General features: G+C 40.4%; 1 protein-coding gene across 1 annotated transcript; it reads left to right on the top strand.

The window, feature by feature from the left end:
• The first annotated feature begins 509 nt into the window (after positions 1–509).
• Positions 510–23,451, top strand: hic2 (hypermethylated in cancer 2). Its single transcript, XM_032578674.1, has 2 exons — positions 510–746; positions 15,119–23,451. The coding sequence occupies exon 2, from the start codon at positions 15,167–15,169 to the stop codon at positions 16,925–16,927; it is 1,761 nt and encodes a 586-aa protein (XP_032434565.1). The 5' UTR covers positions 510–746; positions 15,119–15,166; the 3' UTR covers positions 16,928–23,451.
• The last annotated feature ends 3,130 nt before the right edge of the window (positions 23,452–26,581 follow it).

Below are 26,581 nucleotides of genomic sequence, written 5' to 3'. Positions count from 1 at the left end.
CCCAGTCTTTGAACCCCAGTATTCGTATTTCATTTCTTTTATAATTATTTAAAAGGGGGTAAAGGACAGATAAACATTTGTTCTGTAACAGAGCTTGGTAGATTTATGCAATAACAGGTCACCACTAATAAAACAGCTGTAATTAGGCTAGCTGCTTCAGTGTGTGTGTTGAAAGGGGGACTTTATGATATTCAAACGTCCACTAATGACATTTGTGTAATTAAACTCTAGCAACACGACATTTTGCTGGAGTTTGTGGTTTTGCAAAACCACAAATGATTTCGCAACATTTGTTGTTAAACTGGGATAGAAACTGTCTAATTGCTCTATCAGACAATCTTTTATGTTATTTTCCTGTGCCTCTGTTACGGAACCACTATATTTCAACACCAAATGATCATGTCTGGGATATATGTTTGTGTTATTCTGTAACCGAATATAAGTTGTGTCCTTGGAATTAAAAACCCGCCCAGAAAAAAAACCCTTTCTCTCTCTTTTTTTTCTTCCTCTTGTCCTGCCATGTTGCAGGTAAAGTTGCCAGGGGTCTGGGTCTGAGAAAGTGGTCAAACCCTCCCACAGTGGGGTGTGTGTGTTTTCTGCTGCGCTCTGGGCTGGTTTCTATTCAAATATGGGTCAGGGGTGAGGAAGCCTAACGTCATAAGCTTGCAACATGGCGTCCCGAAGGCTGTGAGATGAGCAGGAGGATGGTAAAGAACGCCTGAGAACGGTCCTACCGATGTAAAAAGGTATTTTCAACACGTTATTTCTCTTTACGGTGACTTGGGAGTGGACAAACGGAGCTGCTTTGGTGTCTTTATGTTTGGTTCGGCTGCAGGAATCGTCAGGGTATTTTTCCCCTCTTCTACGGCGTGCCAACAAAAAAAGGGGGCTCTGCTGCTGGTGGCTGTACATGCTCTACCAGGCTGCTTAGCAAAGCTGTAAACGCACCTCGGGTTTGCAAAACGCTTTTCTTGAGTTTTGGTGCTTAATCGCAGAGCGCATTGTTTGCAAATATCGTGGCGTTTATTTTCTCGTCGCAAGACTCCCACGAGAGATGCCCCACAGGACGGCTGTGTATACCAGATAATTACCGGGGCTGGTTGGCAGAGCGCATCAGCGACGAAAGAAATTATCTCCCCTAGAATCACTGAGATGTTTTCTCCAAGGGTCTTTTTTCTTTCAGGTTAATGGTCTAAAACACTCGGAGAATTTTTCTGAATGAAAATGTGATCAATGAAATTACTTGTTTTGGTCGATTCCAGTCATTTAAAAGCCCACAGGACCATTTCCCAAATGGAATTTAAAAGTCCCTCCCTTTGAATTTTACGCACTGCTTTTGGCACAATCACGAACTAATCATATATCTTGGTGTAAACTGCATTGTTTATATGTAGGTTAAGCCCCATTCATCTTAGGTAGGGCCAATTAAAATGATTTAACAGGATTTTGATGTGCGTATACGATCAACACAATATATAATCTGTAGCACATGAAATGATATTTCCAGTAGCCTTCTCGTTAGACCGATGTGATTTCTAGATTGCATTGTATAGCTTGGTTTTTTTCACGGGGCATGCTGTGGGTGTAGCGTTACACTGACCCACAAACTGCAGTGTTTTATAGAAACAGTGGCGCATGACTTGGATTTCCGCGTGTAAACAAATTTCTTTGGCCCAAATCTGATCATTATGTGGTACGTTGGATGCGCTCTTATTTTTAACTTGCAGACTGGGCCATGCGCATTCCAACAATGCATGTGCTCAGGTGTGAAGTGAAGGCAGCTTTGCTCCCAAGGTGATCAGTGTTGTTTAAGTACCAAGGGGCATGGCGATAATAAGGCACAGGAATGTCAGTAATGCGTGTTTGCCTCGAGTGGCTGCTGTTTTTCTGTCTTGGTGTTTTAAAATTTTCCATCTTGCTTCACTTTCTGCTGTTGAGTGGCACGCTTGCATGTGATTTAATGTGGTAAGCTGTAGTGTAAATATAAGGTAGAGTGTAGACGTTTTCACTTGTCTGAAGACAGGTTTGTCTGTAAAATGACAGTTGAAATAATATTACATAGTCTTGTTTGCATTTCTGTTACTCATTGTTATCTGTTTAGCCCTCTTGCGTGTGTAAAGTTTTAGTTTTTTGAGTAATGTAAAGATAAGAGTCAGGTAATAGTTTTGAGCATTGCAGTTCTAATATCATTACCATGTATGGAATTAGATTTTTTTTCACATAGACTTAAACCAAATTATGGAATGAACACAGTCAATGTTTATTAGTAGATTTTACGTGATGTTTTTTTGTTGTTTTGTTTACAGTGAAGCACTGGGAGTGTAACTATTTGATTTTAGCCAGTTAATTATTCATATGTCTGCTTCAGTTGAATCTCTTAAGAGACATGATACTCAAGGCTTGCCAGATGTTGTTTTGTTTCCGTTACTTCATTAAGAGTGATTGGTGGCTGTGCTTCGCTCGTTTCCCACAATATGATTGCTCACCGTTTTCTGCGACTGGTAATATTCTTAGAAATGTGTTTTTATTGTTAACGCAGGAAATAATGCTGACCTTTTCTGCCAGCTGATGGACAGTGTGCAGCAACATGTGGGGGAGGGGCAGCTCCAAACATCTGGGGAAAAAAACTCAAATCACTCCAGCACTTTCTGTGGCCTATCAATAAAAAGATGGTATTAATGTTTTAATGAAAATTTGGACCGGCTTTGGAACCGTTCTAGTCATTCCGACTGTCTTTTATACAGTTCATTAAAAGAATGTCAAACCTTTAAGATTGGTGTGATTAAAAATGTATCAGTTTTGAAGCCATAACCTTTGGTAATCTTTGTATTCCTTGACACCAGAAACCAGCCCAGGCCTATTTTCAACAACCTTTTATCCCTCTTGTTTTCCCCTGGTGCTTGAACCTATAATATGAAGATCCCTAGATGTTATTTTGGCCGGTCACACCCAGCCAGAGCTGAAGTTCAAATGTTCAGTTGTTTTTCCCGTCAGTCTTGTTTATGGTTTTAAACATCAAAGGTTATTAACACATTTTGACATTGGTGAAAGATGCCTCCAGAAGCCTCTATGGAGCATACGTGGATAAAATGATGCACATATTGTAAAGGCAATAAGCACTGAGCAGTTATCTTCACTGTAATTTCATTGCCCAGCTGTTTTACCACCCTTTGCAGTTGCAGTCAGATAATTGTGAGACCTTACAGTGAGGGTCAAATCAATTAATTCAGACCATTAAAATGACCAAGTCAACTGATCAGTATAACAAGTTTCATTGATTACTGTATAGGCAACAAATTCTGGCCTGCAGGGTAATGTGAGGTCTGTGTTTGTGTGCCTCATGATCAGAAGGGTTGCCTCACCCTTCTTGTCCCTTCCCCTCTTCAACATGCACTCAGCATCCTGTGTGCAATGCAATCATGGCTTACTGTGGCATGTGTGGGCAGTAAGAAGGCTACTTAGGCTATATGTTCTGCTGACATGTTGGACGAGGACTTATAGATTGTAGCTGCTCTGCTCTGTGCGGCCTGTTCATAGACAGTTTGGTTTGTTCAGTGGATAAAACACCTCGGGGCAGGGTTGTTGTTCTTCTTGAAGAAGAAGAATGTGGAATGTATTGCTGATAGCCAGAAGGTTATGTGCAGTTTAAAAGTTGGTGGGAGAAGGGGGAGGGCGGTATTTTGTGAAACGTTCTCTCCACCCGCCTGCTGCTTCTTAGTCCAACCAGAAGGCATCGGGTCGTGTGGGGTTGTTGCTTCTTTTTACAAGCCAGGGTGAAGTGGAGAGGTCTTATCTCATCAAGTTTATTGTGTCAAGACAGAGAACCCTTCATCACATTAATCATATCTTCAGTTCTCAGTGAGGTAGTTGATCACCTCACTTCTGTGTGAGAGCACACAGTTATGTATTATGTGTGTTACAGCAGGCGGCCACACAGTTCAATGAAGGTGTAAGTAGTATCGTTTCAGTCTTTATTTAATTTCTCCAGGGTCACTTTGGGTGAGCCACGAAATACAAAAGCACCACTGATGACGCAGAACAGAGAGTCGTGCATAAACCAAATCACAAACTGGAGGTTGTTTTTCTCAAAGGGATTGTTGGAAAAAAAAAAATTAATTCAGTGTTTGTTTTAAATCAAGCTAGCTCCTTGCAGATCTAAGCACTCTCTCAGACCAACTTTTAACTTCTCTCACTGTTTTCCAAGAATAAAATCATGTATGGATTTCTTTATAACATAGGAGGAGATGGGAACATCATTCAAAATGCATTTCGAATAATCATCTATTATTTATAATGGGAGCAGAGGCAACGTCACACCACTGTGTGAGAGCAGTCACCATAAAACAAGGTTTTACTGTTATTCTAAAAACAAAACAAAATTATAGCTGAAATATATTATTGTCTTTATCACCTTCTAGTAGCAGTTAGCAGAGCTAACATGACTAAACCTCTGCTTGTATTCCTTAGAGAAGTTAGATCGTTACTTTATCGCCGAGATTTCTAAAAAAGACTCCTTTTCAATATTTTCAAAATCCAGGATGTTCTTTTAGTGGGAGGAAGCTCAGATGAAAAACAGAATAATTTTCTTCATTCATCCTGCTTATCTGCTGAAGGTCTTGCTTTCTAACTCTCTCTATCGCTCCTATGGTATGAATAAAATGCAGACGTTTAAAAAAAAAAAAGTTTGTCTTTTAAATAGCTTCTGATATGCTGCTGACTCCATTTTCAACCACCTCAGTGATGGTGCTCTTTACTCAGTCACTGCATCTATGCCAAAGAGTAGGGTTGTCTTTAGATGTGCTGCTATCACTGATTTTAAAATGATTGGATTTTCAAGTTCTGTCAACAGACCATTTATGTGCTTATCTCTACTTCATATAGGAAAGCATATGAAAAATCATTTACTTGATATCTATTATTATGTCTTTCTCAGGCTTGAAATTCCTCCTTCAACACTATAGGAAGTGAGGAGCCATGATCTGTTTTATCTTTTTTGTTTTATCTTCTTTTCATCATACAAATATTGTTTGATGCACCTTGTTTTTGAACATAATTTCTGCATTAACTTGTTGAGGCTTGGATTCCATGCATTAATAACTGAAATATGTTAGTTCTGTTTCCATTTATTTTCAGTTGCAGGTCTTTTGCTTGAATAACTGCAGGATTTGTTGCCATAAATTAATATTGGTACAGCATCAAATTCTAATGAACATTAAAAATATATGAAATTATAGAGTATTTTCATTAATTGAATATTGTAGTCCATTTATTTCTTCTTTATCTGCAATTAGGATTCTTTTTTTAATGTTCCCTATTGCAATGCTTAAATTAATAGATTTGTCAATTATGTATTATTTGGAAACTGTGTTGCTTTAAGAAATTACAAACTTGCTAAACGTTCTAGTTTTATAGCTGAGAAATTAGTTCTTCATGTTTTGCTACATAGTGGCATGAGTGAAGTGGTGCATAATAACTCTTGTGCATCCGTTACACTCTGTAAATTTAATTTAGCATGTCTGTTTTGTTTTAGTTTAGCTTTAGAAGCTGGTGTCATACAGGTTGGTACCGTGCACAGAGCAGCACTTCTGCAGTGCTCTGAGACCTTGATCTCCTGCTGCAAGGTAATTCCTGAAAGAAAAATTGGTTTTGTTTGACTTCTATATTAGAAACCTCACAGCACTGGTACATTTGGGGTTCACAGAAACCTCTGCCCCTCCTTCTCCACTGCACTGGACCCTGAGCAGGACCTGTTTGTCTGCAGTGAAGCCGATCTGCCTGACTGCAAGAGTTCTGACGTTGTTTTTACAAACTGAGCAATAGCAAATTTAGTTCATGTACTTCCCCCCTCTCTAGCCTTGCAGCAGTGTTGTCATGTAAATGTTTGGCTCTATTGGTGATCTTGCAACTCGGCAATGTTTTGCTGTTGTAGGATGTTTAACAGCTGCATCCTGTTCATGGAATTGGATTGATGTGAGGAGTTCCAGTAAACAAGCAGTATCAAAGGCATTGCATAATTTGGCATTAGGGCAAAGTTTTAATTTACAGTGATATAAAACACCAGGAGTTAAAACATATGACAATATTTTTTAAAATTGGCTTTGGGTCATTTCTTCTAATATGACAGGATTTTAAAAAATTAGATAAACTGGCATCAAAGTTGAGTTTGTTGTTGGTTTCTGATCTGTGGTTTTCTACAACTTTGACCTGTCGATACAAATTTTAGATGGTATACGGCTGGATGACATGGCTGAAAAACTTACCATGGTATAAATGTGTCATCAGTTGATACCAATAATTCTCTAATTGATTTGTTTTTAAATATTTGAAATACTGCCAGACTGGTGGCAAACTGGTTTCCTGTTTTTAGCCAGTTTTCACCCCATGCCGATATACGGCTTAGTGGCAAAACTTGAAACTGCTGCTGCACAAGTTACTCAACAGGTTGTTGCTCGGTAACCAAAGAGTCAATGAGTTGATGCCACCAACTTACTTAGCTGGCCATGAGAGGTTGAGCAGCTAAAGCCTTTCCTCTGCCTACATCCCCCAGAATGCTATGCAGTTCTGGATCAGAGTTCAGTGAATATTCTTTATTTTGAAGAATAAAGAATATTATTCTTCAAAATATTATTGGCCAAAAGGTCCAATAATATTTTCAAGAATTATTCTATCAGATGTATTTTCTATTGATGTTGATCAATATATGATATATATTGTTAGTAATTTATTGTCCTGTCCTATTTCATACATGATTTGGTTCTAATACAGATCTTGACATATTTCCTGGAGAATGTAGACGTTTACTTTATATTTGAAATTTCCAAAACACTTCCGACATTTTCACATCCAGAATCTTCTGCAGATGGAGGTCCAATGCTCAAAAGAATCCAAGAAAACTATTTTACTGTATTCTGCTTAGACTTCCTGTTATTTGTTAAAAGTTTTGCACTCTCTGTTCTACAGTCTGAATAAAACGGGAATGCTGACATGCTGTTGTCTTTGAAATGGCTTCTTATGTCTCTGAGCTTCATCTAACGGCTGACTGATTCTTTAGTTGGTAGCCAGGTCCAACTTGAACAGTCTTGTTGATGGACTGATCTGGTGGCATTTGGTGGTTCACTTACCGATTGGAGTTATGAAACAGGGCTGCTTAAAATCACCCAATAATTTCTCAGAGGTTTAAGTTGCTTTTTATTAAAGCCTATGTGTTTTGTCATCTTCCATAACAACAACTTTTACAATACAGTAACCTGAATCCCTAAATGGTATACAAAGGAGTTTTTTTTATTTTTTTTATTGCTTTTTATTTGCATCACAGAAATTCTGAATGATGCCGTACATGTGACGCAGCTCAGACAGGTGAACTATTGTGTGTGTGAAAGCAGCATAAAGGAAAAAAAACAAAAAACTGCAGTATTCCTTTGGGTGCATCTTTGCAACAACAGTAACCAATTTGTAAAACATGCATTCAGAACCTGTTGGCTCTCTCTCTGCTCGGCTTGTCCGATACGTTCACATCTACTGCTTTTAATTTATCCCAGAGTTTAATAATTCAAGGAGCAGAAACAGGCTTTTTCCCTGCGTAACCGCAGGTTTTTACCATGCATGTATTTCCCCGTTCCTGATACCACCTTATTTACTTATTTATTAGTGTAAGCTACGATGTAAAGGTCCAAAGATGGACCGCTACGGCTGCTCCTGCCTTTAGCCATTTGCAGCACATACTGCATACGTGCAAATGGTTCACATTTACACTAAAAAGCTCATCTGTTGCATTTAATCTCCCCATTGTTTCACCTGTGAAAGAAGTGAAAGTCTGGCTTTTGCAGCTTCCATGAGTCCTCAACGGTTTGGCCTGTGCCCATGCAGCAAGGTCAGCCATGTTGAAATGGCTCTGAGGTGGTTGCCTGGTGTTTGTATTTCAAACTGGCTTTGCACCATCCCCCCTACCCCCTCCCCCACTCTCTCTGCCCACCAGCATACTCCTCTTTCTGTGCGTTGTCAGCGTGCGTGTGTTTAAGTGCTCCCTGTTTCAGGGCACACACACATAGACCGACATCTTTTTGCTTCTGTACATGATTGGCTCACCAGTCTACATGTCTCTGCCACTAATCCTTTTTTGTGTAGATTCTGAGCGTCAATGGCAGCTCGTTATTGGGCTGCTGTTTCATGTAATCAGCGTGAACGATCGTCATCCAGGTTGAGTGTTTTTAAAATCCTCAATCTTGCTCTCTGTCTGTTGCGAGTTGATGACCTTTCACAATACTAGGGTGTGTTTTGTTATTGCGCCAGAGGACTTTGCCTCACCTCTGCCTTAACTCTTTGCTCTCTACCCCCCCTGTTCAGGAGATTACTGCTGCAGCCCACTGCTCCCTCATTCACCTTTGTTGCATGAACACTCACTCTGTTAGGTTTGCTTACTTGATTTTTAATCCAGAAAGTCCTTGTAGGAGAAAAGGGAGCACAAAGACAAGCTGTAAATGAGGTCAAACCTGATCATCCACATCTCTGGAGTAACCAGTTTAATTCAGAGGTGGCTGATATTTATACACTGCTTGGGGCACTTTAAGGCTCTCTGGTTAAGTCATGAATCAACACATGGGTATGCTAACCAGATCACCTCTGTCTATTTTGTGGTAAACATCCGTGTCAGCTCATCTCCTCGTCAGCAGACTTCTGATAGAGGTCAAGGTTGAATCTTTCAACATGACGTCGCCTTCTCTATCATTAGGCCTTAGTGTTTTAAAAGGTTAACTCTGCAGGGAAGGTAAGCTGATCATGTGCCTCTACAAGAGCAAAATGCCCCCTGGCAAGTTGCAGTCCAAGTCCAAGGCTTACTTTGGATCTTATGTGGTGCCAGAGCAGGTCTTATTTCTTCTCCTGATCAGTGATCATGCCATCTGTCAGCTGACATGCCAGCCATTGCAGAAGAATTAAAAACACAGGAAGTGCTTTTGCAGGCTACGTCTTGCAGGATTATCTTTCTAATGATTCATCTATATTAGCGTTTTTTTGTTGACATTAGAGCACAATCAGCTGTCGTTTCATCCCAGCTGATTGTGCTTTAATTTCAAGTCATGGTGGCATTTGTTCATTGTTGCACTTCGGGTAAACACTTAAGGTGACAACGATTTTCTTTCTATTGCAAGAAAGAAAGATATCTCTGGTGATTTTGGTCACCAGAGATTGGCTGGTGACTGAAATCAAATGATTTTCACCTTGATCTAGCCTGCCTGATTACCAGCCAGATGAGTCTTTCTGATTATAGAATGCATCATCCTGCTATTAAATCTCACTGACAGTGCTCTTCGGTGTACAAGGTGTTAGCAAGGGAGGAAGACTCAAACTTAAACGTGTTCAGTGTCACTAATGTGTTTAAGAAAGAAGCCAGATGAAGCAGAGAGATGTAAGAATCAATTAAAAGAGTAAGCTGTAACTTCTATGACATGTAAAAGATTTAGTCAGGTTGTGGGAGAGTGAGAGGAAGCAAAACTTTAAACCGATAACAGAAAGGCTGAAGGGAACACATCGATGTTGCCCTGTGTTTCCTTTGAGAGCTCAGCCTCTGCTTGTCATGGATTACACTGGATCTGAAAAATGGCAGCCATTTTAGAAATCTACGGGTTACATGAAGGATAAAGATTTTCTACGCAATACACTCAAAAGTTTTAGCCATTTTACCTGGAATAATAATGCTAACAGTCGAAATAAGGTGCTAAAGCCAGTTTAAAATGGTTTTATATGACACAGTTTATTAGAAGTGGAAAGAAAACTGTGTTGTAACTTTCAGTATGTGTTGTATGTGCAGCAGATATACGGAATAACATTTCAGTTCTGTCTTTGGACTGACAACTTATCAAATCTGAATTTTGATATAAGCGGCTGTTGTATTTATATTCTCCCAAATGAAACTCACTTATTTCCACTTTCAAATGCAAGAATAATCCACCATTATTTGGTGGGACTAGAATGCTGAAGAGTCATTCCAACTGCTTAGATTGTGGCTCTTGCAAGAAAATTCAATCTTCCACAGATGGAGGTGGTATGATGGTGCAGGTCTGCTGTAATATGTCTGTTTTCCTGGCCAGCATCATTAGAACATGGAGATGAAACTACATGTATCCCACCCTAACTGCATATAGATCAGCAGTAATCCATTAGCAGCCCCCTGGAATCCAGCCGGCATGGCGCAGCACTGAAGGGGCCAGGGGGAGAGTGTAGCTGAGTGGGAGATGGGGGAAGGAGGGAGAGCAAGGGATGAGAAGAAGATGGAGGTGGGGGAGGGCTTCTTTTTTTCTGCTCCTGTGCTGCTCTGGTCCCAGCCCCCTTTTAATGTCGGCCTGCAGGAAAAGCCTCTCGGATCCCCCCGTAAAGCATGCAGAGGTGTGTGTTTGTTAAAAGAGACTTGAATGATATATGGCTTCCTGGCTGGTATCATAGCAGAGGCCCTCTTTTCTCCTGCAGCACTTTCCTCCGTTGCTGCCTGCAGGGTTGAGAGCCATAGACCCCCTGAAGCAGGTTCTGTGATTAACAGATTTGGATTGTGTATTCCAACATGTCTGACATTAGGGACAGCTAACTGTTCCTGAGATGTGGTTTCATTCCCAGAGACATGGTGGTGAGGGTGGGAAGATAAAAGAGGAAAAGATGTGTTGCTGAGAGCAGACGGGGGAAGGGAGGAAGACCATGAGGAGCAGTGTCACAGCAGATGAGGCAAGCCCAGGCGTGGACCTGAGAGTAATGATTACTTCAGCTGATTGTATCAGCCAGTCAGACTGTGACGGACCACAGTTTACAATTCTAACCTTGTTGCACTTAAACCTTGTTCAATACTGCCTGAAAGGGTTGCATTCTTCCTACGTTGTCAACAATTGTTTTGGGGGGGTTTTCTGTTGTTTTTTTTGCCATCTGGTATATTTTACTTTTGAGTCATGGTCAGAATGTTATATTTGAGTCTGATTTTTTTTTATTTCTGATTGAAAATATGTCTGAATTGAAGTGGTATTTTTTGTGGGGGGATGATATATGTGCTTCCTGAAGGTAATACTGCACAAGGAATTCCCCTGGGAACTGCAGAAATCAATGTTTTTCTCCTCTTGCCATTTTAATGACAAAAGACATGATATGCACAGTTTAGCCATACTATTATGACCACTGACAGACTGAGGAATATTGTCTTTGTTAAAACAAAACAAAAAAAAAATATTGTTCTGCTGGTTAAATCTACATCTTGAGTTCAAATTGGCATTGTTTTGACAAGTGCACCAACCTAAATCCCAATCACACCTTTTTCCTACCAAAACCAGTAGTTCCCGTCAGTAACTCTTAAATCTGCTTAAGGTTGATTCATAGAGATCATAAACAATTTTAAAGCCATTTTACAGAACATTTCAAGCAAGACTAATTGCATCTTTTCAGATTTCCTTCTGAATGAAAAATAATGAAAGCAAAAAAAAAACTCTTTAGTGTAGCAGCAGGAGATCACTAATCAGAGTCACATAACGACATTTATTTAATGTAAGCTAGTAGTAAGCTATAAACTGTTAACTTAAAATCATCTGCTTTTAATGAGGTGGCTTCCTGCAGCTTTCGAATTAATGCATGTTGGGTGTGAAAGGTTCTACGGGAAATGAAGAAATCAGATATAAAATGACATGAACTACAAAGGCACAAAATGATTGAAAATAAGCCCGATAAGTCTTAGCACCACTGTAATTAATTTGATCTGTTAAGCTTTTTCCGGAATTTGAAGAAAAAAATGTATGCCAGTGCTGCATATCTGTATTTGTCCAGGTAGTTTATACTTTGCCTAATGAGCAACAAGTCGTACAGATTATTCAGATTCTCTGTAGTGTTCCTTAAAAAAATACTCTATCATTTGTTTTCATGCTAATAACAGAAAAGCTGGTATGTGTTCCAGAAGTTATGCAACTTAAAGCTCCTGTTGCCTAGAAATGCCAAAGATGAGCTTTAGAACCATCTTAATGGTTCTAACTAGTTTAACAATCAAATATTCTTAAAGCTACATGCTAAAACCAATTGTGTAAGCCTGAGGTCTAACCCAACCTTTAGCCCTTATCCCTGCTGTTAATAGTTCAAAAACGTTTCTTGTTTATGCATTTTAGAAATGGCCTTTCGCTCTGCATCACTGTAACGGATATTCCGATGTCACGGGACTAATGGTGAACCATGTTTACCTTTAACCAAATAAATTTTTAAAAGATTTGAGACAAAACTCCTGTTTGTTTTTTCTACCGTTTACTTTTTGATGTGTCCTGGTAATATAAATGTATGCTTTTTACTTTTAGGCTTGCCTATTTTAAGAAGAATCCTCTCCTTCCCTGTTGTGTATTATGAGAGAAAATTTCTTTGTTGGCACAAGGTTAAAATGGTTCATTTTCACACGCATTTATGGCTTGAGTAAAGCATTTATCTGCATTTTTGTTTAATCTCTTTTAATTCTCCATGTTCTGAATAGTGGGAGCTCATTTTACCAGAATCCCCAAATCCTACAGAACCTGTTAATCGTGTGCCGACTTGCTACCAGGGGCTAGATCCACTGCCACTAATATAGAAATTGTTTTGCATCTACTGCATAAAATTGGTGAAAATCATGGTTTTGTCAGAAAAAGTTCACTGTTATACATTGTAGGTAATCGGTGAAAGAGATTCACTTGTCCTAATTCCATAAATGAGGGCCTCTTTGGAGGATCAAGTAGTGGTGTCCTTGTATTTGAGCCACACCCTCCCCCTCCCCTTTTGCCCATGCTCCTGTGTAGTTTTACCTGCTCAGGTGTCACCTAATCCTTCCCCCTGGCCCTGCTGTGCTACCGACCCCCACCCTCAGACAATGGGGCAGGACTGACATTACCATGACCTAATGGAGACTAGAGTGATGCATGTTTCCATGGAGGACACCCCACAGAAACTAGAGTTTCTCTGGTAAAATTGGGAAAACAAGGTGAGAGGAGGAACCTTTGGGAAACGGTTACCTTACCCTTTTCTTCTCCCCCTGCCCCTTTTGGCCTTTGTGCAAAAACAGCAGCAGTGTGCACAATCAGAACTTGATCCTTGTAGGGTAGCAATTTGTTTAAAATAGAAGAGGAGGTGGACTACTTGTTTCCAATTTCTCTACTGCCATGTTTTCTGGCATCTGGTGCTACTGCAGATGTGCCGATCAGAAGGCTGTAGTCGATTTCCAATCTGCAGCTTTTGTAAAGCTTTGATCTGCTTCTTCCTATTTCTGGAAGATAATATACATAAGACGGCTTGGAAAACATTTTATTTTCTACGTTTCCTATAGTATGGTCATTATTTATTTACAACAGAAGCTGTAACTGTAAAACTTGTTGCTATTGTTTTTTTGTTGTTTTTTTTAAAAACATACAAACTACAGAATTGACACTTTTGTACTGCTTCAGCAACTTTACTTGAGCAAAACTTGAATTATTAAAAGCCTGTCTGCCTGTCTGTTTCAGAAAATTTAGCTACTTCACTCAGAAATTTCTTAAAGGCTACCAATATTTCCAAGTCTAGCATGTTGTATGACAGAAGTTGAAATCTAAAGGTAAAACAGGAGCTTTGTTTCACTATGTTTAACCTTCTTGTTATCTGTTGAATGATTGTCTCTCACTTTCCTTGGTCTTAATAAAACAGATATGTCAATAAAGAAATCAGCTTCCTTTTTAACTGGCTTCCTATCATTTAGTTTTAAGTGAGAAATGAACAACTTTGAGTACACATAGTAACTGCATCCCCACCAAATGTTGTCAGTGCATCCTCGCTGTGTTTTAGCCTGGTGCATTCAGTCATCTGATTTTTTTTATTTATTTTATTTAATTATTTTTTTAAGATTTCCACATGCCAGTAACCATGCAGTGTCCATCAAGCTAAAAATTAATTTCTCAGGTTATCACTTATGTTGGCAATTACTTGTATTGAGAATTTAGCTAGAATTGCTAGCTAAAATTATTGTTTTACAGATGCAAGGTCATAAAGAAATGTACCTTGATTACAATGCGAGTCATATAAGATGCCCTTAAGATGCAAACTTGAGTGTAGAATGCTTTCTAGGCATCAGTTTTATTATTTAACTGTGGTGCAGCGGTTGGCACAATTGCTTTACAGTATGAATCCCAGATGGGTTTCTGTCTATTTTACAACAACTGCCAACTATGAATTGCTCTTGGGTGTGAGTTGTTCTTTGTCTTGGCCTTGTGAGTGACTGCTGACCACTCCAGGTTGTACCCATGTTTCTGAGCTCTGTTACAATTCAGTGTTGTTGTTCATGATCTGTTCAAATGAATGAATCATTTGAGGGAACAAACTGAAGCTTTAACTGATTCATTCATTTCTCAGTTCAGGTGAGCTCGATGCCTGCGTGCCGGTTGGGTGGAACTTCTGTTTTCTGTGGCTCATAAAATATATAATGAAGATTTACCGAGTGACGGATGCACCACTGCAGCACAATTACTGTGCTGGTAATTGTTCACATTGTGGCACTATCCAGTACATGAGTGAGTCTTTAACACGTTATGTAAACCTGATGTAGAACAATAACATGATTTTCTTTATGCAATGTGCTTATTTTGGGTTAAGACTTTACCCAAATGCATTTCCAGCTTGTGAAGTAAACAAGTAAAGTACATGTGATTTAATGTCTGGTTGTTATATATTTTTGCACTGAAATGAAAACATGAAATAAAAAAACTGGAAAATACTTAATACATGGGAAACAAAAAATTAGAAATACTGTAAATTTTATAATTTTTATGTCCATTAAGATCATGAGGACAGGGCCATGTTTTATTTTCATGTGGATTGATGCAACATTAGCCGTTAGTTTGGAGAAGCAGCAAGTGACGCACCGTGCAGTTTTGGTGCAGCATGAACAGATCACGTTCCAACTCAAAGGAGGCACTGTTTAGCACAAATGAACTGTTTGATCCAGTGAATGGATCATTTTAATGTACTGATCCCAGAGCTTGAGTTCACTCAAATGAGCTATTGTTCCTGTTACTGCAATACTGAAGTGGGAATAGAAGACGGACGACTTAACTGTCATTCACTGCTGCATGTCTTTAAATGTGCGAGAGCTAACCATCTTTTCTCTCTGTTTCAGCTTTAGGTGGTGCACGTGTAGGAAGACAGAGAGAGAAGGAAGGAGGAAATGGAACTGCCAAATCATGCCAAACAACTGCTGCTGCAACTCAACCAGCAGAGAGCCAAGGGCTTCCTCTGTGATGTCATCATTGTGGTGGAGAACGCTCTCTTTCGCGCCCACAAGAACATCCTGGCAGCCAGCAGCATTTACTTCAAATCTCTGGTCCTCCACGATAACCTTATTAACCTCGACACGGAGATGGTGAACCCCTCTGTGTTCAGACAAGTCCTGGACTTTATCTATACTGGAAAGCTCCTGTCGTCGTCAGACCAGAGCAGCGAGCAGAACTTCAGTGCCCTCTTGACCGCAGCCAGCTACCTCCAGCTACATGACCTCGCTGCTCTGTGCAGAAAGAAGCTCAAGCGCAGTAGTGGGAAGTCCCTACCAGGAAAACCCTCCACCCCAGGTCCACTCAGCCGCTTGCGCCTCAACAACCAGCGCCTCTCCTCTTCTACCCCTGCTGGTCCCAACAACCACTATCCTCCGACCCCTTCGGATGCCGACCAACCACAGCCAGATGAAGGCCTTCGGGACAAACTGTCAGATGATGAAATGTTTGTTGGGAGCACTGGGAAAACTGGGAATGGGGGAAATGGCAGCAGTAACGGTAATCTCAGCAGTGGGGCAAGCGCTGGAGAGCCAGATCTTGGGTTAGATCTGTCCAAGAAGAGTCCTCACTCTGCTGGCACAGCAACTGATGCCCTCAGCCCACACAGCAACTCCCAAGAATCCCCCCAATCTGCCTCAGTATCCACAACCAACAGTGCCTCGCTGGATGACTCCTCAACCACCCTGCCAGGTGTAGACACATGCATCTCAGAGAACATGGAGCTAAATTCTTCTAAGATGCCAGAGGACTCCCAAAGCCAGCCCGAGGGCCCACCACCCCAGAAAAAGACTCGACATGCTGCTCGTAAGAACGAATGGCCCAAAAAAGAGGCATTAGGGTTGAAGTCTGAAGATCATGACAGGCCTTTGGTCAACGGAGTGATTGTAGGTCCTAAAGATGGCCGCTCCTCTGGTGCTGGTGGAGGCAGTGGTAACAGCTTTGCATCTGACCAGTCCTTCCAGTGTAAAGATGAGGAAGAAGGGGGAGAAAATGGCCAGGACCACAGTGAAGAAAGTGGTCAGAGTGATGGAGAGAGTGCAGGAGGTGGAGGAGGAGCAGGAGGCGGGCACCATAGCGCCAACTATGTGTACCGGCAGGAAGGTTTTGAGCCAGCATTTGGGGATAACCTCTATGTGTGCATTCCCTGTGGTAAGGGCTTCCCCAGTTCTGAGCAGCTCAACGCTCATGTGGAGACCCACACTGAAGATGAGCTCTACATCAAGGAAGAGGGAGGGACCTTTGTGAAAGAAGAGGATGAGGAGGAGGCGGAGGACCTCTCTGCCCCTGTAGGTCCCTCCAGTTTTGGCTCTGAAACGCGTCCCTTCAAGTGTACCGTGTGCAGCAAGAGCTACAAAGACCCCGCAACTCTGAGGCAGCACGAAAAGAGCCACTGGCTGACCCGGCCCTTCCCCTGCAACATCTGTGGCAAAATGTTCACCCAGAGGGGAACCATGACGCGCCACATGCGCAGCCACCTGGGCCTGAAGCCATTTGCATGTGAAGAGTGCGGCATGCGGTTCACACGGCAGTACCGCCTAACGGAGCACATGCGAGTTCACTCCGGGGAGAAGCCGTACGAATGCCAGCTATGCGGTGGGAAGTTTACCCAGCAGCGCAACCTCATCAGTCACCTGAGAATGCACACCTCACCCTCTTAGAAACGCATCAAGCCAAAGAACTACAGGAAGAGAGAAAAAGGAACATTTCTCCACCTTTTTTCCATCTCGGAAGCAAAGAAATGCACACACAACATACACACAGTTCTTGAATCTGATTCCAGTTTACGACACCCTGGCTGAGTGAACGGTGTAGCTGCTCGCCACAGTGCGCTCTCTTGGTGACGGTGGGATCCCATTGATGCAAGGATAGGGTCATCGGTTACAGTGAATGACAAGTGCTCGCCTCTCAGGAGTTTTTCGAGGGACTATTTACTTGTGTCTCTCTCCAAAGTCACAAAGCCATGGTGGAGAGGCACAGTTGGTTAAATGTGAATGTGGGCACCTCGTACCCCTCAGCCGCCTTCCTCTCTTCGTGGTTTAAGCATTAAATCTTAAGAGTTTTTTCCCCACTGTTCCTAAAACAACTTTTGACCAAAAAGAAGTCGGTGCAAACAAAACTGGCAATAATTCAGCAAAAAGAAAATTTTTACCCTGACAGCTTTATATCCTTTATGATGTTGGTGATGCTATATGTATGAAAGAGGAGGGGTAACTAGGTATGGGACCATCTCTGTGCTTTACCTGAAAGTCTAGAAAGAGAGAAAGAAAAGCTTTTCTCAGGAGGACATGTTGGTTTGTAGAAGATAACAAATACTCTGTGTCCTCTCTGTGGCTGTTTGCATTGATGTAGACGAGAGTTTTTATTCAATTTTGGTTTTTTCGATTTGCCTGCTAGAGCTCCAAGGAAAGAAGCTGGAAAGAGAAAACCCCTTGTGGTAGTACTCATACTTTAAGAGCTTGTCATGTTTCAGTGAATGTTTTAAACTGGAAGGTCTTGGGATTTTTCTGGTCAAGTGCGGGTGGGGGGTCGGGGTTGTTGGGCAGGGAGGGAGGTTTAAAGGGGTGTTTTAAACCTAATGCTATGTTCAGTGGGTACGTTATATTTTTCTGTATAGCTTTCCTCCCCTTGGAAAAAAAAGAAGTCTATTTATATATAGGCTTGTGACCTCGCTACCTCTGATTACTCTTTTGAACTCTGTCGATTTAGTTAAAAGTTGCTTATGTAATTAATTGTATAAAGTGTGTAGATTATGTAACTTCTCACCCAATGCTTTAACCTGCCCATCTCTCAACACAGGTTTTTGACGCTCATAGATTTTACACATTCTGATTGTCTCTAGCTGATATTTGTACTTGTCAAGATATAACTTTTCTTTTTTTTATTATTTTCATGTTTTTGGGACCCAGGTCACCGTGGCCCCCAATTCAAAGTGTACTGTAGCGTCCAGCCTGGAGCAAATAGTGGTTCGTTGGTTAGTTTTAGATGTATAGTGTCCCAAAGATCTTATGAATGTCGAGGAGAACTGAACTAACTAACAAACATTGCTAGACAAGTTCATAACCAAAGTTTTTAAAAAAAGATGTACTTAAGATATATAGCATACTAAATTATTTCTCTTTTGATTTCTTTTATTGCTGTATAAAACAAAATAAGAATTATCTTCTAAAGTCCAGACAAAGAAATCCATTCTTTTTGTGATTGTTTTGGCCAATAACTCTGAGGCTGGTGATGGTTCTTGTGGTTTTGCAAGGAAAAGCTTGTGCTGATTGGTGGGCTGGTGGGGATGTAAACACTTTACCACCTGATGGGGTTCTGGAAGGACTGGTAAAGTCTAAGACAAGTTCACTGAGCATGTTTATCCCATTTCTGTTATTTTGTTTGTATCCAGAGTCCTTATCACTTTATATTCTCTGACTTTTAAAAACAGGACTTGATGACAGTTTGTGTTCTGTTCAGACCAAAAAAAAAGAAAAAGAAGAAAAAAATTATAGGATCTATAATCAGAATTTTAATGTGAAGTTTAAGTTACTCAAGTCTTTTCGATTTTTCTGAGCCGAATTTGTGAAAACTTGTCATTTAAAAAAAAAAGGAGAAGCAGAGATGCACTGGACAGCTTTATAGTTATATCACTAAAGATGACTTAAATTATTTTGAACTGTTGGTGATGTACATCTTTCGTTATATTATTAGATGTACCTCAACAACAGCAACCAGAGACTGGCTCTGGGTCACTTCGCCCCTTCGCTAATTTGTACCTCAATTTCATCTCTTCCTGTGTACCTGAAGCTCATAGTTCACACTGTGATTTCAAAAACCCAACTGGACTAGAACATGTGAGGCTGTGTAAACTTGATACATCATCCTGATGGTAATCCTTATCATACTGTAAGAAGACTGTGTGCAATTAATTGCTAGAGCAGGGTAACAAAAACACTAGTATCAATCCAACAATGCCTGGACAACAAGCTACAGCTTGTTAACTCTTACAAGCTCTGAAAAGGAGAGGAGTATGCAGAAAATGAGACAGCTGTGTAAGCGCTGATGACTGCAGAAAGGTGGACAGTAGCAAGTTAGTTCTTGCTGCAATCAAATGTCACGATTTTCCCAGGAAACTTCTGATTGTACCTAAAATATTTGTTGTGGGGCAGCTTTGGTTATGTGCCTACAAAGTTGTAGATTGTTTCAGAAGGGAAATTAATTGCACATTGGGAATCGAGTTTTGAACTTCAATATATTTTTTAAATTTTTACTTCAAGTTGTGTATTCTTCATGGACAAATGGTTATAAATATACTGACATTTCAATGTAATGCCTAAGTTTCTTGTCCCTATTTGGGTCACAACCAACAAATCAATAAAGATCAAAACTTCAAATGTACAAAATGGCGAAGGGGCGAATTATTTAGTACTCGTAGGGAATGGCTTGTTTCTTGTTTGTCCGTTTCTCTGCCCAGTGTATCTACTCTGAAAACTCTCACTGTGGATCATTAACCTTCACTACAAGTTTTTGGTATAGGCATTCCTCTGTAATGTTGAATTTTAACTACCCTCTTGAGTTTATATTTTTTGGTAATATTTCCTTCATCCTCTTGTTAAGGTCTGTGAAATGTTTTTACGGCGTTGCAGCTGAAGCTCCGTTTGTAGGTACCTGCATCCTGGACTCCCAGAGTTGTTGCCTAATTTAACATTGACTTTCTTGTTGTTCTGCATGGTACATGGGAATTTTTCACACTCCCCTCCCCCTTTCAAACAACAAACATGTTATTTATCACCTGTGACCTCTCTTGGCTAAAGAGGGAGTCCTCAATGCATTGCCTTCAAACGTTATTGTACTTGTCAGCACTAGGTGCACTGCAGCACGATGTCTGTAATGCAAAAGGTGTTTGTACATTATCTTTAGCCATCTCTGCAAAGATTTTTTTTTTGCAGCTGCATTTGAATGCTTGCTTGTTTTTCAAAACGAAGAAAAAAAAAACTCCAAACTGTGACCATACTACTACTATTACTACTAGTACTACTACTCTTCAAGTACTTCAGGGATTGTTCTGCGTGTGTGAACACAGGCTCTCAGCTACATTTGTTAGATAAAGCGTATCAGTTTCTCTGTATTTTAGACTTTGGAGAAGCAAAAAAAACACTAGTTTCATATTAAGATGAATAGGGGGGAATCTTTTTCAACTAACACAAAAAGCCTTGACAAAAGGCGAGGCAGCTCAAAACAGTCTACATTTTTAGTTAGTTACACAGTACGTGCAGAAATGGGTGCAAAGTTGTACAAAAAACCTTAGAAGAAAGAAATAATAATAAAAAATAGCTCATACCCAAATTCACAAACTATTTTTTAAACCAAAGCACATTTGAATGATTATGGAACCATGTGTGGCTCTAAAAAAAGAAAAAGGAAAAAAAATAAACATATGTATTTATCTCATTGTTTACATGAACTTTTACAGTTTTACAGACCTCACTCGAGGCTCGGCCAGTCAAAGATTTTTATTTTACTTTTTCTCGTGTGTGCGTGTGAAATTAAGACACTTTTCCACAGATGTTGCTGCCAAAACAGAAGCTTAGCATTAAACATGGGGTGAACTGCTGCATATTCAATTAGGGGGAGGGTGTGTGGTGTCTCCTCCCTGCCAGCTGGCTTTGGGGTGACCCTGCACCCCGTTCTCCTGCCCTCTGGCCCGTCTTCAGATGGGACTTCAGGGAGTGGTGGGGGGAGTGGGCAGTGCATCCTTGACATATTAATCAAAAAGGCATTGTTGGTCAGGGTCTGTTAGCTTAATGTTGTCTCTGTGTTTACCCAAACACGCTCGAGGCGTTACTCCTCTGCTTAAGCCTTTCTAAATGGTCATCTAACATGGTACACCTCTTACCGGCCGCTGTTTTTACAACCCATTCGGAGAATGTAGCAGAATAAAAAAAAAAATTTTTTTAAACTTCTTTCTTTTTGTTCTTTGCATGTAAACGGGCTCATCCGGTAGTCTTAACTGTGAATCTTAATTGTTTTTGTTTCACACTTTTAAATTTTCCTGTATTCTGTGGACAAAAGCAGCACAAACCTCTGGCTGGCCGAGCCTCGGACAACATTGGCGCAAACACTTATTGACAGTGTTCTCTCTGTTTTTTTTCTTCTGTTTTTTTTTTTTTTTATCAAATGTCTATTGTCGGTGATGAATGTATTTATTTCCAGGGCCTGCCCTCATCTCTCTAAAGAATTTTCTCTGTGTGTGAGACTGAGGTGGAGGCAGGACCCCCTTTCTTTTTTTATTGTTTTTGTTTTGATGACTTTCAAGCTGAATCTTAAACGAGACTCAAACATAGCCATTAACCACAATCTGTGAAGATTTTTTTTGTGTGTGTGGGAGAGCTGATGTATGTTTTTTCCAACTTTAAAGAAAATGGTCTATGGCATTTACACCTGACAGTCTGTAGAGTTTTTTTTTTTGTTTAATTAAGTGGGATTTTTGCCCACATTGTCTTGAGTTCTCACTAACTGGACACAGAGGGGATGTGAACTTTGACCTCCTCCTGTGTGTTTGTCTGTGGACCTGAGCAGGATGCTGTTGCTGCCTGTGCAGAGCGGAGGCTACTGTATGTTTTAAAACGTGCTCTCCCTGGGTGTTGCCATGCTGCTGATGCTGAAGAAAATAAAACTATATAAAGCAGAAACATGCACATAATTCACGTTTTTCCTCTTGAACATTAAGTCTCTTGTCTTAAACTTCCATCTTTTTTTGTTTTCAGTGTCTCTTATCTCCACTTTAGCATATATGTTTTGTTTTAGAAATGTTGGATGAGATAGCTTTACTAAGTGCACTTTGTATGTTTTCTAAAGCTTCTGAGAGGACTTAGAGGTTCTCATAGCAGTTCCAATTTACCTGACGGTTTCTTCTTTCTCTTCTTACCTCATCATTGTTATTGTTTGCTAATACTAACTAAAACCCATATCATTATGCAGTGTTAGAAAAGCTTTAAAATGACACATGAAGCAGGAAACCCCTCTGAGAGAGTGTGCAGTTCTCAGTGTTCCTTTTGTTGCTCTTCAGCTACTTTTGCGATCCACCTTTTTCTTTTATTGGTGATATCACGAAGGGGCTGTTCTGTCTAGTTATTTTGTAAGTGATCCTTACCTTGGCAGGCTGAACCAAAGCTAGTTTATTAAACGGCCTTCAGTGCCATTAGACCCTGTTTTAAGCTTTATTGCCCCTTGCTTTATCTCGGACACACCTGACGCTTGCTTCGAGCCCTTTTGGTTCTCTGTAATCTTTACTGCACAGAGGCCTCTATACTCTGCTCTGCTGCATTTTTCAGTGTTTACTGTACCTCCAGTGACACCAAAATACCTCAAAAACTTCCAGTGTTTACAGACAAATGCTGTCTTGCCATTACATTGATACTGTTTTGTTTTTCTTGCCGTCCATCTGTAACCAAAAAGAGTTTATAGAACCGTATTTTCATACAAAACATTTTTTTTACATATTTCTACGAGTTTATTACAGCACACTGTCACCTTGCTGTGCACTACATTCACAGACGGACATGATTAGCTGCTAAATGTAAAGTTAGTACTTGAGGAGTTGAACTGCTGGAGCTGGGTATATCGAGCTTCTGGTTTTCTTCAAGAACAGCCTCTCAATAATGTATCAGGATCTAAGGGGCTGAGAGGCTCTGGAATGGACCTGTAGGGTCTTTGCTGTTGAATAATTAAAAGGGCAAGAATCCCTTCCCCTTTGGCAAACACGCATCTCATGCAAAAGGTGCACATGCCCAGGTGCGCTTTTTTTTTTTTTTTTGCCATGTGTTAATGCAGACCTCCTTCAACGCAAACACAGATGCCACTGTCTAAGTCTGCAAACGTGGCCTCTAAAACCATGCGCACACACCACCAGTATTTAAAGGGAGGTTTCCTGACCCTTGTTGTGGCTTTTGGCAGCACCCAGGCTGGGCTCTCTCTATCTCTCTTTCTTTTTCCCTCTCTTTATCTCCACTCCTCAGAGAGCTCGTATTCAGGTCAGAGCCACCGCTGTGTAGCGATCGGGCTCGCAAACTCAAAGTGTCATAAAAGTGTAATACAGCTGACCTCAGCACTCACAACCTTGCAGTCTTAATGTACAGCAGTGAGGAAGAATAAACTGTTATTTTATGATCTTTTCATTAAAAGCTTGATTGAAAACCAAAAATATGGCTTGTCTTTGTGTTCTTTATAGAGAGTTTACCTAATGGATCTACACAAAGTAGAATATATTTGTGAGGATGAATGTCTAAATAAAATTAAGGTTAACAATTATCTGTAGAGCTGACCCTATGTACTAAACAAAGCGAAACTGTGCGTTCAGTCTCGGTAAAGGTACAACTGTTTGTTCGTCAGTTTTTTAGACGACACTAAACAGAATCGTGAAGGCCAAGCAACACAACAGAATGGGCAAGAATAAAGTTTAATCTGGGCGTAAATCTTAAAACAGGTGAAACAAGATGGTGTGGTCAGTTGACATCAAAATGCATCTGTCATGCGGGCAACATGAACACTACATCCCACTGAATCCTCCGTCCTCGCCATTAAACATGGTGGTGGCAGCATCATGCTGTTTCTTGAGAGACAGGAACACTGGATGGAGCTAAAATACTAGTAAATCCACATAAAAGCCAGTAACTGGCAAAATTTAAAAACTGGTGGGTTTTTTTAGATGCTCTCCAGTCAGTTAGTATGAAATTGATTTACTTTGTAAGGAAGAGTGGGCAATCAGTTTCTAGATGTGCAGGTAGAGGCAACACCAAAAGATTATGGCTTTAAGTCCTACAAAAGGTGATTATGTAAAGGATTGACTCAGATTATCTGAGAAAAGTATCAAAGCCTTTTTCATTTTCCATCAACTTTATAATCTCACATTCTTTTGGGTTGGTCTGTAACATTTAATCCCATAAAAAATACATAGGCTTAGATGTAACTATAAAAGCTCAACTAGAAAGTGTCCTTGTTTTGTAGAAATGACAGTTTGATACATTATCTATGTTCTTCTGTTGAGTTGATTTAACTGTTTCAGTCAGCTGGCTGTTTTCAGGAAGTTCTACCTGATTGCACCAAAGTTGGGTAATGCTTTTTACAGACAGGTGCGTGTTTAATTACAGTTTGTGTAATTCATTCCTGGTAAATGAAAACTTGTTGGCAGCATTTCACACAAGATAGCAATAGGGAAGCATGCATAGAGAGCACTGAAGCATGAAGAGTAGGAACTGCCTTCAAATGAGGTTTGGCAAGTTGGCTATTTGTCAAAGGGAGAAAACATGGAAAAGTAAGAATCACTGATATTAATTTCAACAGCATTCAGGTAACTTGTATATTATGTTGCAAAAGTATTCATACTCTTTGGTTTTCTTGGCATTATAATCACAAAGTTCAAGGATTTTTATTTGGATTTTATGGTATGGACAATCAGAAGGTTGCACATAATTATGATTAGAAAATTACAGATATGTACAGATAAAACCCCCAGAAAAGTATAAGAGTAGGGTAGAGTATCTAAAAATTAAGTTTGTAGTTTAAACATAATAAAATGTGGCACTGTTTCAGTTGTATGAAAACTATTTCACACAAATGGCAAGTTGGCTATTTTAGGTAATAATGAGATTTATAGAACTTAAGTCATTAGTCTACCACTCTTAGACTGTTGAATCTAATTCATCTTCTGTGTTAGATTCAAACTGAGCCGTGGTAAAAACTGGGTCTATTCCAAGCCTCTTTAAGGGCCCCTTCCCCCAGTGTCTCTCGTTTTACTTTGATGCTCTGGCAGGAATGCCCATAGCTGTCGGCTTTTTTACCTGCCAATCACTTACATTAAACACACACACACACACACACACACACACAGAGAGAGATAACATGTGGAGTCGTTTGCTAACTCCCTTCTGAGCTATGCAGATGAGCTTGTTCAACCGTGCTGTCAGCCTTGCATCTGAGTGAAACACTTTCTGCTGATTAGTTCCCACTTTTAATTCAGTACGCTCAGTTCTTACTCTTCTGCTTCTCGTCATTCTGGCACAGGTCAAAGTGTAGGGAACTGGCACATTTATTTCTCCTCTGTGCCATTTGGGACAAACTGTGCCCCTATAGGTGTCAGATGCTAAATGACCCTGAATAGAAGTTGCTCAGAAACAATGGCCCTGGTGTCGATAGCCCTATACCCTTCCCTCCCCCCAACCCGAGGACCTCTCTCTGCTAATATCAGCGCCAACCATACACAATGGGGTGAGCATGGGAGGGAGGACGGGGGTGGGCTGTGTGAACTGAGTGGATGTTACCCACACAAAGATCTGGAGGTGCTGCTTTGCAGCCTGTTCTGACTCCTCACACTCTGTGTTTTTCTGGTTTCAATGACAAAAAAAAAAAAGAAAAAAAATCAGAATTGCACAAAAATTCCCTAGCCTTTCCCAACTTTTTCCTGGGTGGGTTTGTGGGTCTGAGAACATGAGTGGAATTTACCAGGGTCTGCCCAGGTGGGTTCAGGCTTGCCTGTTTTCGTCTGAGATGGCCCTCCATAATCTGAGGAATGTGGATGAGAGATGCCTGGCCTGCCCACCGTGGGCGAGGGAGATGGACAGAGCCTGTTACAAGGGGGTGTCCACCCACATGGAGCCCACACCCACTTTTATCTGCAGTGCCAGATGACCTTCTTGTCCCTGAGCTGATATTACGCAGATGTGCTCAAGTCTTGTCTTGGTCACTACCTTTGCCTTACCCTCAGTATGAAGAAGAGTTTGACACTGATAATCATATGGTGTAGCTTATCTAGATTTTCCGTCTTAAGTATTCGACAACTGCCAAACGGTTGTCATTTGTCAAATAAATATATATCTGAGTTTATAAATATAGCTAGTATGTTCTGTTTATTTGTGCAGAACATGGTCAGATGTTTCTTCTATTATGTTTTCAGCCCAAGCCCAAATTCGTAACCGCATCTGCTGCTCGGACACACTTCTATTGATGTGACATTGTGGATCAGCTGCACAAAGCTTTTCAATGCATGGGCATTTCATTAATTCATACCGTTTTGTCAGTTATATTATCAGAGGTGTGGAGAAGAGCATTATCTAAAAACAAAGAAAAAAGACATACCAGTTGTTTTTCTACTTTGGTTACTTTATTGGGAGGATTTTAGTGGACTAAGCATTTTGTTGACAAATGCTTAGTTAGCTTTCTCAGTAAAAAGTGTCTTCATTTTTAAATTAGATAAAATCAAAGCTGCTGAAAAGCTACAAACTAGCACAGATGATCATTTTCAGCTTTCTCATGTGAACTGTGCTTCCAGTTTTTCT

Source organism: Xiphophorus hellerii, chromosome 12 (genome assembly GCF_003331165.1).
Source record: "Xiphophorus hellerii strain 12219 chromosome 12, Xiphophorus_hellerii-4.1, whole genome shotgun sequence".
NCBI lineage: Eukaryota > Metazoa > Chordata > Actinopteri > Cyprinodontiformes > Poeciliidae > Xiphophorus > Xiphophorus hellerii.
This window is presented reverse-complemented; position numbering and strand designations above follow the sequence as displayed.

Coding starts and splice junctions, on each gene's coding strand:
- hic2 (XM_032578674.1), top strand. CDS start 15,167: ATGGAACTGCCAAATCATGCCAAACAACTGCTGCTGCAACTCAACCAG.